General features: G+C 27.8%; 2 protein-coding genes across 2 annotated transcripts; both read right to left on the bottom strand.

Annotated features, from left to right (window-relative positions):
- Positions 1–956: 956 nt before the first annotated feature.
- On the bottom strand, positions 957–10,519 carry LOC114916884 (beta-carotene isomerase D27, chloroplastic). The gene is made up of 6 exons (XM_083059644.1): positions 8,278–10,519; positions 6,503–6,595; positions 4,628–4,689; positions 3,900–4,006; positions 1,602–1,694; positions 957–1,362 (listed from the first exon to the last, which is right to left on the bottom strand). The coding sequence occupies exons 1-6, from the start codon at positions 8,704–8,706 to the stop codon at positions 1,301–1,303; spliced, it is 846 nt and encodes a 281-aa protein (XP_082915770.1). The 5' UTR covers positions 8,707–10,519; the 3' UTR covers positions 957–1,300.
- Positions 10,520–12,959: 2,440 nt separating this feature from the next.
- LOC109813944 (histone H2A variant 1) lies at positions 12,960–14,536 on the bottom strand. Its single transcript, XM_020378244.3, has 3 exons — positions 14,379–14,536; positions 14,016–14,136; positions 12,960–13,508 (listed from the first exon to the last, which is right to left on the bottom strand). The coding sequence occupies exons 2-3, from the start codon at positions 14,127–14,129 to the stop codon at positions 13,212–13,214; spliced, it is 411 nt and encodes a 136-aa protein (XP_020233833.1). The 5' UTR covers positions 14,130–14,136; positions 14,379–14,536; the 3' UTR covers positions 12,960–13,211.
- Between the last annotated feature and the right edge of the window lie 429 nt (positions 14,537–14,965).

The raw sequence follows: 14,965 nt of genomic DNA, 5'->3' as shown, positions 1-14,965 counted from the left end.
TTAAAATTAAAGAATAAAATTAGTGATAGTTACCAATTTAATAAGTTAAAATTTCTTTAATTTAAATTCAAAGAAAATAACATATACACCAACAGTACAAAATGATCAGAGAAACTATCTCACAAGTCATGTTAGAAATAAGTGTTAGTGTATAACAATGTATGTAATTATTTATAATTATAGTTTCAAAATCTAATTTAATTATTTATTCATTGAAATTATAATCAATAATTATAATTCATTGAAACCGTCATCCAATACACGTTTGGATAATATATATATATATATATATATATAAATATATATATATATAAAAGGAGGGTTCAAACGACACCGGTGTAACTTTTACTAAGTGTTACACAGCTTAATAACTTTATATTAAATGTGAATTTTGAAAATTCAACTATTAGATTGAAAGTTCATATCTCTTAGATTATATATGTCAAATTTTGTTACACCGCTCAATAACTTTATATTAAATGTGAATTTTGTAAATCCAACCGTTAGATGGAAAGTTCATATCTCTTAGATCATATATGTCAAATTTTGTTAAAATTGAACAACAACTTTAAGGTAATCAAAGTGTTCATATTTTAGTATATTTTGAAATGTATATATTACGTCAATTTTATTTTATGAGAATGAAGTATCAAATCATCTTAGATTAATATAAAATTTGATATATATGATCTAAGAGATATGAACTTTCAATCTAACGGTTAGATTTACAAAATTCACATTTAATATAAAGTTATTAAGCGGTGTAACACTTGGTAAAAGTTACACCGGTGTCGTTTGAACTCTCCTCTCTATATATATATATATATATATATATATAAATAAATAAAGTAGGAAAGTGGCAGTGGAATTTGGAAAGAACATTCGATATGACATAAATATTAGGTTGTCCACAGTTGAGCGTCAATATTTTCCCAATCAGATAAAAACGACCAAAGGTTGCGTACTCTTGTTCCTTCCTTGCTCATCTCAAACCCTACAACAAATCTTCACTTAATTTGATTTTCTATCACATTCCCTTTTCAATCCTAACCACAACCATCCAAAAACTACACTGCGTTATGTCATTTTTTGCTTTTGCTGATTTCTTTTTCTTTCTGAATTTTCATGCCCCAATTCAATGTTCCTTTCATTCATTGGGTTTGGGTGCTTTCCCACTTTCCCTTAATAATTCATACTGGAATTTTTTATGAACAAGTTAATGTGTCCATAAAATAAACATATTAAGTTCATTTAACTAGCTAGTAGTGTTTAATACATAATGGATGTTTTCTGATATTACTTATTCCACACCTGTTGCAATATTAACGAGGCAATTGGTTCCATGGCTTTGTTTTGCCTTGCCTGCATGATACATAAATGATGTTAGTGATACATTTTACTTTCTGAAGTTACATTATTTTTTGAGTTTCTTAAACTGTCTCTTTGGCACACTCTAATCAAATCCATTGTTGGCCTGCCAATTCAATAACTTGGAGGCATTTCTTTCTCCATTTTTCAATTTTTGCTAGCTTGTGAAGTCTTGAGAGTTGGCAATAGTAAATGAACATTGAATGTAAGAAATCTCATAACAAATGTATTACATAGTTTAAAACACGGTTGCCTGAGTGCTGGATCATCGATTGATTCTGGGGGATCCTGCCCAAATATCATCTCACAACTCATGTCATCAAAATCTGCAAATCAAAAGATTCAAGTAACAATCAAAACTCTATATATCCATTTGAGTTTATTAACGAGATTTAAATAGTCAATCATGTATTCATGTGCATAATTGTAGGAATTTTGCTTATTTGCTTCGGTCCATTACGAGGTTCTGTGCATCTCAGCGGCTTATGTTATGCTGAAATGACTGATGAATGATGTTTGATTCTGTCCACATGATGTAATTTTCAATGCTTTTGGTGAATTGAACTCATTTTTTTGTAGTGGGTTCTTGACAAATATATATGATGTCATGTCTGGAGTGCCACATTATCAAATCAAAAATGATTTTTACACACCCTACATGAGAAATATGCTGTTCACCTAAAATGACAAGAGAAAAAATGTAGGTATATGAGAGATTATACGAGAAAAAAGAAAGGGATGCTGTGATGTTTTAAAAAATAAAATATCTAAAAATCATTACTCCATTCTTAGTGACGTAAAGCTTTTTAGTGAGATGTTTTTCTTAAACATTTAATTAATATTTATTTATTTTTATCTCTCCAGCACATTATATCATTTATTATATTTATAGTTTTCTCTATTTTTCCTCAATAGTATATTAGGTGTATAAAAAGTATTTTTGAATTTTTTAAGGAAAAGAATGCAATGTCATGTCAAGAGACTTTTTTGGACGGGTCTACTTGCAAAACACGGGCCCACTTAGTTCTAGTTTTTGGGTCAAATGCGTCTCACTTAGCCCACTTCAGAAAGTTCTTTTTGTTTTCTTTTAGCGGCCCTCTTTAAAACCGAGAAAGAAATTCATGAAATAAAAAATTATGGTTTAAATATTTTTTTAATTCATATAAATGTGATTAATTAGATTTTAGTTATTTTTAAAATATATTTATTTTAATTCTTATAAAATTTATTTTTTTTAAAATAATCTTGTCATTATTTACTAATAATGTGACATCTATTTAATCATATTATGTTAGCAATTATTTAGAAATAACATGTAACGAAACATATCTAGATGACTAGAAACGTGATAAATCATCAATAAGTGATGGTATCAGTATGAAACATTTTGAAAACAATAAAATCAGTGCATATCAAAACTAACAATTTTCTTTAAAAGGCAAAAACTAAATTTAGTCATATATATAAATTAAAAACATGATTTACTCGAATATTATAGACAAAAAAATATTTTATATATTATATATGTTGACAATATAAAATATTTTTACATTAATATACAAGTACCAAAATTGTTAATTTTGTTAAATTTTATGATAAAGGTATTTTTTATTAGTTGAAGATATTCAAACTTTTACATTAATAATGTAAGTCTAAAAATAGACTTAAATCATGTTAACAAGTTATTTATGGACATTAAGTATAAAGTATTCAACTTCGATTAATCACTAAATGAATAGTTTTTTATTTTTTTTTAAATATCTCTAATATGATACTAATTTCTTGTTTAGTGATTGAGAATATCATCTTTTATTGACTATTTTAAGAATAAAAAAATGTTTTTATTACACATAGGTTGTATGTATAATCCCATTGAAATCATATAAAAAAAATCTAGCTATATCTTAAAATGGCTTAAATATGTTTTTAGTCCCTCAAATTTAGGATAAACCTATTTTTGGTCCCTCAAATTTAAAATTGTCGTTTTTAGTCCCTTCAAAAAATCTTATTTTAGTCCTTATATTCAAATTTTGTTAAGAAATTTATCAAACATTATTGCATAAAATCTACCTATTGGTGTCCCTATTAGTAAAAATATCACATTAAATCTGGTTGATATTGCATAACTGTCTTAATTAGTTATTTTTAAATATGTTATTGATAACCTAAAGGACTAAAATAAGATTTTTAAAAATTATAGAGACTAAAAACAACAGTTTTAAATTTAAGGAACCAAAAATAAATTTGTCTTAAATTTGAGGGACTAAAAATATATTTAAGCCTCTTAAAATTGTTCAAATAATAAAATAACTACTTTATTTGTATTTTTTTTATCACATTTTATTTTATTACATTATCATTAGATATTTAGATATAACCAAGAGATTAAGTTGATATTCAATATTCAACATATCTTTATGATTAATTTGACTGCATGTTCTTCAAAATGCAAATTAAATTCGTTATTTAGAAGAAGCTCTATCTATGACCATGGACATGTGATCATAAAAATAGTCGTTGAAGATACTTACTGGGGATCATGTTGATTGACATACCCAGAGAATCCTTTATAAACGATTGAGATGGGAGTTTGCAAAGATTGATACACATTCCTACACAGTTTGTCTCTTCTAAGAACCTGCATATATTCACTCTTATATTACAATTTTAAATATTTACTCTTCAATACAAACATTTTTTAAAAAAGATATGTTGTTTAACTATTCTTGAAAAATAAAATAAAATAATTATCATCAATAATAATGATAATAAAAAAAATCTCCTATTGTTCCTTAATCTATTAAAATATGTAAGTTTAGCATTATTTAATAGGATTGATTTCTAAGCATTATCATGTTTAAAATTTTTATATTATTAATTAATCTTCTAAATTGATTGTTGTGAAAAATTAATAAATTTATCATATATAGTAATTTATGATTGGTTGAGAATGAAAAAATTGTTTACACCTTCAAATGCATATACTATTTACTCTTACTTAATACTAGTAATAACATTTTTAAATTTGACTTAAATCATAAAAATGTAGAAAAGCATGAAAACTATGTTAGATTGTTTGGGTGAAACATTAGTGATGGGGATGACTTTGGTTGTCGCATTAACTTGGATAGTGATCATGAAAGTCATAATCTCAATAATGAGTGGGACGTAGAGCATAATAAATAATAATCGGAGCAAATTCTTCAAGGCAAAAGATAAAAAGTTAAAAATGAAACAAAAGATTAAAAGCTAAAGTTACCTGCATTTTTTTATGTGGACTACATTTTTTTCTCTTCTGCCATCCACCTCCGATTCTCTCACCTTCACATGACGAAAATAATGGGGTTAAACTTTTCGGACTCGTGTTATTTATGTATGCAAAAATTGGGAAATTATTGCTTTACTACACCCTATTTCATGATGCCTTCACCATATTATTTTTTATAGTCACATAAAAGAATATTTTAAAAACTAATTTCATTACGAATTACATTATAAAAGATTAGTTCAATAATAGTATGTTGATTTTTCTATTTAATAATCAATATTTTTAAACATTAATATAATTATTTATATGGTTCTAAAAATCGATTTGTACAACAAGGTGATATACATATAATAATTCACATAATAATTTGCATAATATCATTTTTTATTTAATATTATCACATAATTTATGACAAAAAATGGGTGATGGTCAGTATAAAGTTTCATCCAATCAAAAATTATCTTTTATAATAAATTATTGGCCTTTATAATAAAATAAAATACAAAGTCACATTAATTGTGATATTGGTTGAAGGTTTATTTTACATCATCATAAGTTTAATTAATTATATTTTTTTCTTTTCTCTATTTGAAAAATGAACAACAATAGCTTGGCTGTAGTTTTCGCCACAAAAGCTTATCCAACTTATATTGGGCCATAACGCTTCAGGATCCCAAATTCTACGCTCTTATTCTGAAATCAAAATATTTTCTTTTATGATAATAATTAAAATTAGTTTTCCTAAAGAGAACAGTTAAGAAATTGAAAATAATTACTTTATTAAAAATATAATTTAATATTATAAAGGCTAGTCTGTATATATTATCAATGTAAATATTATTAATCAATTAAAATCTTCCTAAAAATGACTTTTAAAGTATTTATTATAAAAGTTAAATAAATTTACGATACATATATATGACACTATATAATTAAATAATGATGCGAAACAATTAAATTATCATGGCATTCCAATCAAATTCTATTAGAAATATATTCTTCGCATTATTGATTTTTTAAACATTGTCTTGAAGATAATAATAGTTATTAAAAATAAAACTTTAGCTGAAAAACTAAGAATAAATAATATATGAGTTGACATTGTAAATATTTTTTTTACGTTGTTATTTATTTACAATTCTTAATTAGAGCTCTTATGCTATTGATAATAGACTATAAAATTCAAAAATAATAAATGGAAACTTGTAATCAAGAGGTTAAAAGATTTATTGCTCTATTGTCTAATTGCAAAATGTCAAATATGATAAAATATTAACTCTTTATAATAATCATACGTGACATAATTTCTAATTTATTGATAGCGTGAAAAATTTATATTGACAACGTCAAAAAGAATCATTTATTATTAATTAATATTTTAGTTTGTGTAATACGTAAAATATTTATATATATATATATATATATATATATATATATATATAAGTAAAAAAGTTATAATAAATAAATATTTTAAAAATATAAATTATATCATAACTAAAATTCATAATAAAATAATAATAATTTCTAAAAACATTATCTTTTAAAATAGCTGCTTTAGTTTACATAAATAAATGATTAAAATTCATTCAAACTTTTAAAATGAAGGAAATTTCATCCATTAATTAATTATTATATTATTTATAATTTTAAATCCTCAATAAATTTTCATTAATGATAAATAGTATTTTATATAACATGTAGCATATGTCATAAAAAAAATTGTAACATGTCATAAAACTATAGTTTGGAACCCACTAGGATCGTTGAAGATTGTGTAATATGCATGCAGCAATAAATTCCAACTTTAGTGTTGCTAGCTATTGTAAAAATAAGAAAAATAAAAAAAATATAGTATGGGTTACTTACCTCAGATGGCCCAACTAACCAAACAAAGAGCAAAGTGGTGAAGAAGGCAAACCATTTCCTTGAGAATTTGGATGGTGGTAGCAATATCCTTATCTGTCGTTGCTCATGTTTAACAAAATAAATATTATTCTTAACCAATATTCCAAATATGAATAAATTAAGTTTGAGAGAGAAAGGATTGATGTTGAACTACATATCTAAAATCATTGCAAAGAATTAGAAGACAGTAACTCTGGATTAGGGCCGGGCAAAATTAACTTAACTTAACTAAAACTATTAATAACTGAATTATTTTAAATTAAAAAACTAAAACTATTTAAAATAAAACTGAACTAAACTATTTTTTAATTCAGTTTTAAAAAATTGAACTTATTTAAATTATAGTTTAGTTAACTAAAATTAACTACACGTTAAAAAATAAAACCACGCACGAGGAAGCTGAACCTTGTTACGCTTACGCACCCCTCTTTTTGCACCAGCACCACTCCACCAAAAGGACTCTTGTTACGCACGCACGCTATTGCCTATTAGGAACCTTGTTCAGCTATTGCTTTTTTTCTTCCTGTAATCAAACTAATTTATATAATCTTTTTTATTTGTTAGCGTGTTATAAGGTTGTAATTTGTTCTTGGACATGATGCAGTCTACTCCGGCAATCCTATTTACTTCTTCAGCGGCAATCCTATTTACTTCTTCAGTTGCTTGTTTTGTGCTTTGAATATAACTTAATTCATCAATCTGGAATTCCTTCGTTTTCAATAAGTGATGCAATGTGGGTTTCTTTATATGTCGCAGGTTTTCTTAGATAGAGTGGAACGATTTATCCAGTTTATTACTGTTCATGAAGATCAAATATTTCAGAAATGAGTTCGTATACAGCTGGTATTCTGCTTTCTAACTAATTGCATGAACTGATATTCCTTAGCTATATGTTTCTTTAATTTGTTTTTATAGGTTACTTCCTGGTATGTAATTCTTGTGATTATATTTACAGCTTGCAGAAAATAATGAAGAGATGAGAGCAAGGGTAAGAGGAAAAATCAGAGAATCTCCTTCTGGGGGAAGACATGTGTGTAAAAGTAGCAGATTTTGGTATAGTTCATAAACAGTTCATAAACTGGTGGCACGGTTTAGGCACAGTTTAGAAGCAGTTCATGAATAGTTCAGTTTAAAAATAGTGCAGTTCAAAAATAGATTAAGGTGTAGAGCAGTTCAGTTTAGTTTATATTATAGGTCAGTATAGTTCAGTACAATACAGTTTAATAGAATAAAAAACAGTTCAGTTCAGTTCGTCTGAACTAATATTTAGTTTAGTTCAGTTCATGAGAACTATTTTTAAGTTTAGTATAGTTTTTATAAGTTCAGTTCAGTTCAGTTCATTTTGCCCACCCCTACTCTGGATTTACTTTCCACTCCGATATAAGATTTTTTATTCGTAAAAATTCCAATAACGATAGTAAAGTTTGAATCCAAGACTAGGTAAATGCCATTTCTAAGCCGACCCAAAATGAGATTAAACAATAACTGAGTAAAATAGTTGATGAAATAGTCTGAATTCCAACATATCCAAAATAGCAGAAGTGGATCTTAAAGACCTTAAACTAATGAATTATCAAACTGGAAGAAGGAAAAGTGAAGTACGGATCAAAGAATGTACTCTATGTTTCATTTTTTTCCACTTTTATAATGCCAAGCAAATGGAAGTGGGAAGTAGTCATTGATTAGAAAGACATGAAACATAGGAGAATATCAAATCATAACACTAATGAACTCACCAATAAAAGCATTGACTTTGGGAAGGCTCTATCAAGTGCTTGAGTCACAAGTTGATGTTGTTGAATAGGACTATATTTTTGTGAAGCCACCCTAACTGCTTCTACTAAGCTTTCATACCCACTCTTATTGTTTTTGAGTCCTGCATATATAGGATTAAAATGAAGAAGAAAAATGAAAAAATCCAAAACTCCTTCAAATGAATTAACAAGGAATGAACGTGAACCTGTTGCCTCTTGAACGCATTTTGATAAGTGGTTTATGGCTATGTGATCGAACAAGCTATCTTTGTACACATTAGTTTTTCTTCTTTCTCCTGAAATTTCAATTGCAGGCCTCGAGAGAACTCCAATAACAAAAGGGTGTCTTGGTTTCCAATGAGTTAAAGTTAGGGATGGACTTGTGCACTGTGCAACCAATTTTGCATCCATTTGTGAGTATTAAGAGTTTTGTGTGAGAAACAACTAAGGAATGGAGGGATGAGATGAGAGGGCTTAGACAAAGAAAAAATATATAGTGCATGAAAAAGCATCTTCACACAAAGTTTAAGCTCCAATATATTTAAAGGGTTAAGCTCTTATTCGGGAATAGTTATGGAGTGTGTTGAATGCTTTATTTTGTAGGCTTTAATAGGTTTAGTGAAAGGTGCTATAGATAATTTCTTAAACATATTGTTTGAAATATTTTCAAAAGAATTACTTAATATGTTTGGAAGAATGGAATATGAAAGAACTTCATTTTATATACTTGTTTATTTTTCTTTATATTTTTTTACCAAACTACTTATAAAATCATTTTACTTTGGTTTCTTTTACTCTCTTTTTTTTCCTCAACCAAATACATCATTAAATTCTAAATAAATTTTCCCAAAAGAAGTTTCTTGTTGGACTATGCCTTACTTCTCTCAAGATGATGTAATGTATAATAGCACTACAATAAAATAAACTTTTAGTGACATTTAATACGACTTTTAGTGGCAATAAAAATTGTTACAAATCTTTTACTGACATTTTCACATTAGTCATTGTATGCAGTGTCGCTAAAATATTTAACGATCATTATTCTATATGCTGGTAAAGAGCCTTATAATAGTCGGCAAAAATGTAAAAAAATTTGTGACATTTTTTATTAGCATTTATTATTTTTTGCTATTGTCACTAAAAGTTTAAGAAATAATTCATAATACTCTTTTATTATCTTATTTTTAGTCGATGTGAGACTTGTAAGATGAAGGTTGTCTTCTACTTATATATTCTTTAATTTTATTATTTTTTTAATTAGCACTATTGAGTTTAGTAATGGTGAGTAATCTAGTATTAACTTATAATAGTGAGTTAGAAGTTTAACTTAACCTTACAAAATAAACTTGTTAGGTGAGAGTTATCATTCAATATACTCTTTAATTATCTTATTTCTAATCAATGTGGGACTTAAATTTTTTTCAATAAATAATTATCGTTAATAACAAATTTTGGTATGATGTGAATATATTTTTTAGTGACTATTATATATTAGTCATTAATATTTTATTAAATAATAAAATAGAAGCTATTAATTTATTGTCGTTAATAATTATTGGTAATAATAAGTTTTATTGTAGCGTAGTTACACAATTCTATTATTATTTCTATCAAGATTTCCCTTTAGTTTGAAATGAAATAATTGTATAGGTTACGTGAATGTAGTTTCTTAGTATCGTTTTAAGTATTTGTTAAAACTTGTCTATGCCCATTATAGAATAGGACAACTTTTTCCTTCACTTAAAATTTTGTGTTTTTGTGAATTAAACTCATTTTTTGTGGTGGGTTCATGATCATGAGGAGTGTGATGTCATGTCTGAGGGGCTACATTATGGTTTTAAAAAAAACATTTTTTTAATTAAGAGAATAATTATTTTCTACGGTCCTATAAAAATGAAGTGTCCTTTCAATCACGACTCCAATTAAGTTTTAATTATTAATTAAAAATATAAATATCGGACATTTTAGCTAAGAAGTAATAATACCTGTTGTTAGCAACATGTTTACGTGCCAAATTCCTAATGAAAAAGCATGCAATGCTTGTAATCATTTATCTGTATTCTGGAATTGTGGGAACTGAGTTTGGACGGGTGTACTTGCAAATTGCAATGTGGCATCCTTAGTGACATTACATTGATGAGACTTTTCCACTCACTTCTAGTTTTTGGGTCAAATGCGTTACGTTTTGCCCACTTCCCAAACTTCTTTTCTTTTCAATTTTTAACGGCCCACCTTAAAACCAAGAAAGAAATTCATGGCATAAAAACAATTATGAATTAATTATGTTTTTAATTTTTATAAATGTGATTAACTTGTTTTTCATTAAATGTTTGTGGGAAAAATATTAAATGCATTAACCATATAAAAAAAAAAAAACTGTATATTATCACAACATCTTGGAAGGGTGTAGGCATATATTTTAAATGTGGCATCGTTGGTTCTCTTGCAAAGCCCACAACTTTTTTGGATTTTTTTTTTGTGGGGTGTGTATGTGATAGTGCAAGGGAGAGGAAATAAAGAGAAGAAAAGAAATATGGAGAAAGAGAGAGAGAGAAGCCATGAACACAAGAAACATGTTGCTTCTTATTAGGACCCTCCTTTTCCTCTTTGTTCTCAACTCCTCTGTGGCCTATTCTACCAAATGTGATATTTTGTTGTTCAAAGTCCACCATCATTGTATTCTCGTGACAATGAAGGATGACCCGCAAAAACTCATAAAGACTTAAACTAAATGCAAAGAAGGATTAATTTATAATTTTAAAATTTTATTTCTCGTTAAGTTATTGGTTTAAATCTCAACTTATAGTTATTTTATTATCATATATAGTGGTCAACTTTAATGGTCCACCCACAAACCACATATTCCCATAATTCATTATGAAATCCGCCAATGTGATACTTATATTGAATTTAATTGGAATATATGACATGTAATTTTATATTGTTGTTTAAATACATATTTTTTATATAATTAAAGATGAAGAATTTTATAAAAATTACTTTTAAATTATCTAAAATTTACATCACGGGATATTAAAATTAATCTGTTCATATTTTGTTTATTAGCAAGAGGTCATTTAATGATATATCTTGTCAAATGCGTAATTAAAAATTTGATAATCAGTGAGAAAAGTTATTAGGAAAAAAGAAGTATTTTTTCATCTTTGATTTCAGCGTTTAATAAAGTTATTTAGTTTAGTGGAGGGCGATCACTAAAAGTACAGTTTGAAAGACAATATTTATTTATCAACATGTTGGCAATTCATTTTAGTTAATAGCCATTTTTTCAGTTAGTCAATATTCACCTTTGAAGGACGACATTAATTCTCAACATGTTGATAACATTTTTTAGTTAATATTTTAGTAAGTTAAGACTCACCTTGTAAGTTCAGTGGAAGGGTTTCTGGACTGGGACCTTTCAATGACCCTCCACAAAAAAGGATGAGAAATAGGGAAAGAGAAATTGGAATGAAACCTATTAGAAGAGAAATGTTAACAATAATACACTTTTCTGAATATGTTCTCTCTAATTAAATAATTTTTTAAAAACAATACAAAAGTTAATTAGTACTGTATTTTTTCCTGATTTTATCATTTTCAATAAATTATAACTGATAAAAAAATATATTAACAAAGTGTCTTAAAAGGTTATTATTAAGATCCCTGAGAAAAATTGAATCTCACCATTCGTACTGAATACATGTTTGCGTTCCAATTATAACAGTAAATTTTTACGTTTACTGCTTCTACGTAAAATTAACATTCGACGTGAAGAAAGAATGTATAATCTATGTTTCAAAATGAAATCCAAACATGCACCGAATTTCTCCCAATTCTCATTAAATGAAGTACAAATAAAACACATCAACTGTAGCCCTAAAAAAATCAAGACTTCAAAATTAGTTCTTAAATTAAAAAATCCCTAAAAATCTTCCACTTCTAAAATAATTTTTTTTTAATATACAGTTCAATTTTCTACATATTTTGATAGGCTATGTTCTGAATTGGACACTTGAGTGTATCACCTCACCTATCACACAATGAGTCTTTTATTTTTTGGTACAGACATTACAATTAAATTTAACCTAGTGTACACTCATTTTAAATCAACTTTGCCAAAAAGAATTTTATTGACTAGATTAGATTTCGAGTTTTCTACATTGAGGTCAAAGTTAGGGTAAAGATATAAACACATACCACCCGAAATCAAATTATTACTTGAAATAAAATATAACTAATAATTTAACAAATAATTTATTTAAAATATATAAATAAAATGTTTTCTTCAAAGAAGGTGGAAAAGTTTACCTAAACCCAGTAGAGTCAAATTTTTTTCTTTACCTCTCTTAAACTAATTCTAAAACCTACTCTCCTCTAACACTTTCTAGTATTTTAATAAAAACTTGTGCATGTAATGTGTAAAATTGCGTAGGAAGTGAGAAGTAATCTCGTCTATTTAAAACAATACTTCTTTTTCAATAATTAGGATTATCTATTGCATGTTAGAATTGCGTGGAGTTAAGGACAATCTCACAACATGTTAAAGTATCTACAGTAATTCTTAAGCATTTTAAATAACAATTTGAAAATCAAGTATTTCTCATCTCTCTTGACACACGGAGTAACCAAAACCATAGCAAAGATAAAAACAAAACAAGCAGATATGAAGCGATCAAAAGGCCAACAAAGCCAACAAATCACAAATTGTATCCAAAAGCAAACATTGGCTAGCAATCCAACAGAGTTAAAGCTCTAAGACAGAATGACAGAAAAAACAACTAAAAGAGTTGAGAAAAGCACTGTCTAACAAACCATTTACACACTAACACCTCAGTTCTAAAACTGTTTAAGAAACCCTACTGTGATGAATTGATAATAACTGAGTTTCAGTAAAGTGCAATGTGCAAAGGGGTCATTCATTCCTTGGAGGTTTTGTTGATGAGGGACTTATGAATGTGAGGAATGACACCACCACCAGCAATGGTACCCTTAATAAGGGTGTCCAACTCCTCATCTCCCCTAATAGCCAGCTGCAAATGCCTTGGTGTTATCCTCTTCACCTTCAGATCCTTGCTTGCATTCCCAGCCAGTTCAAGAACCTCTGCTGTCAGATACTCAAGAATTGAAGCCAAATATACTGCAGCAGTGGCCCCAACACGTCCATTTGCCTGGACCCTTTGTTTCAGCTGTCTGTGGATTCGACCCACAGGAAACTAAATTTTAAAAAAACAAAAACAAAATCAGAAACTCTTTATTCTTTTATATAATAAAAACAAATGTCGTACAATATGCAAAATCCTCCAAAAATTGATGAACATAAAACCATATCAACTCACACACAGAACAAATACTTAACTGCAACAGAATCCATATTCCCAAAAACAAAAAAACAAGATATGTGTTTTTATTTTGTCTATCTCCTGACCCTTTTTGTAATTTTGTTGAACAATATTTTTCGAGCACCAAACTAAAAAAAAGATTCTTACTTTACAGTTAAAACTTGCTGGTTAGTGAATTTTGGAACTTCCAATCTATCATGCCCATCACCCAATGTTTCTTAACCCCAGAATAAATTTATAAATAAAATTTAAGAAAAAAAAAAAACAACAACAACAAACAAACAAATAGTGGGAGACATCTCTGAAGATGAGAAATAAACAAAAAGATTAACCTGGTAACATAAGACAGAAAGAGAAAGCAAAAAAACATAGGTGGGTCACCTGGATTCCAGCACGAGAAGAGCGAGAAATAGGTCTCTTCTTGTCCTTGTCTTTGTCCTTGTTAGCAGCTGTGGTTTTCGCTGCAAGAAGCCCCTTCCCTCCCTTTCCGGCCATTGCTTACCTACACATTTCAGTGTTAATGTTTCAGGATTCTGAACATGGAAAGATAAAACAAACCATCGCAAAGAAAAAATTAAATAAAAAAAAAACGATTTTAAAAAGAAAAGAAAGAGCTTGGGAACAACATGCATGGTGGAAAGAAAAAGAAAAAAAAAAAAGATTTTTATTGATACAAAATGATCAAAGATAATCGAAAAACAACATGTTGTTTCAGTGACGGAAATAATGGTAGGGGAGAAATACCTGTGGTGGGTGAGAGAAAGAGTGGGTGAAGGCGGAGATAACACGAATCTGTGGATTAGATCGAAGTGATTGCGTATTCATACGAAGTCATTAAATGTGGTAAGCTTTTTGTTTGAACTTTGAATAGCCAATTCTCAAATCAAAAGGCGCGTAAGGTTGTGTGGGAAAACACATTTCACTGTCCATTTCAAATAAAATTCACACTTTTCACTTTTTCCTCGTTGGGCTTCATCGGCCCATCACTCGTTTAATTCAACACTTTTCTGCGGCCCAGTTTATGGATGTGAACTGCAAATTACGTTCTTTTCCTTTACATATCATAATTCTTATCTATCCTCCCTATTTTGTCTCTACTAGCCATAAATGGGAGGAAACGACGCTAGTCACAAATAAATAAATAAAAATACGATAACTAGTAATACATTGAATTAATTCTTAAAATATGAATGTTATTAGGAGAATCATTTTAATTTCTATAATTATCAATGTTAAGAATTAAAATGTTCTATGTTTACTAGTTTTATGAATTAAAATATTAATTTTTTATAATTTTAATAACAAAAATATTCAACTCAATGTCTTAAGCA

This window comes from Cajanus cajan, chromosome 7 (assembly GCF_000230855.2).
Source record: "Cajanus cajan strain Asha chromosome 7, NIPB_CcT2T_4, whole genome shotgun sequence".
NCBI lineage: Eukaryota > Viridiplantae > Streptophyta > Magnoliopsida > Fabales > Fabaceae > Cajanus > Cajanus cajan.
The sequence above is the reverse complement of the archived record's forward strand: the minus strand, read 5'-3'. Positions and strand labels throughout refer to the sequence as shown.

Excerpts from the sequence above, each read along its gene's own strand:
- LOC114916884 (XM_083059644.1), bottom strand. The coding sequence starts at position 8,706 with ATGGATGCAAAATTGGTTGCACAGTGCACAAGTCCATCCCTAACTTTA. Across the intron at positions 6,596-8,277 it reads CAAAGTCAATGCTTTTATTG|ATAAGGATATTGCTACCACC; the intron begins GTGAGTTCATTA and ends GAGCAACGACAG. Across the intron at positions 4,690-6,502 it reads GGTTAGTTGGGCCATCTGAG|GTGAGAGAATCGGAGGTGGA; the intron begins GTAAGTAACCCA and ends CGTCATGTGAAG.
- LOC109813944 (XM_020378244.3), bottom strand. The coding sequence starts at position 14,129 with ATGGCCGGAAAGGGAGGGAAGGGGCTTCTTGCAGCGAAAACCACAGCT. Across the intron at positions 13,509-14,015 it reads CTTCTCGTGCTGGAATCCAG|TTTCCTGTGGGTCGAATCCA; the intron begins GTGACCCACCTA and ends TTTAAAATTTAG.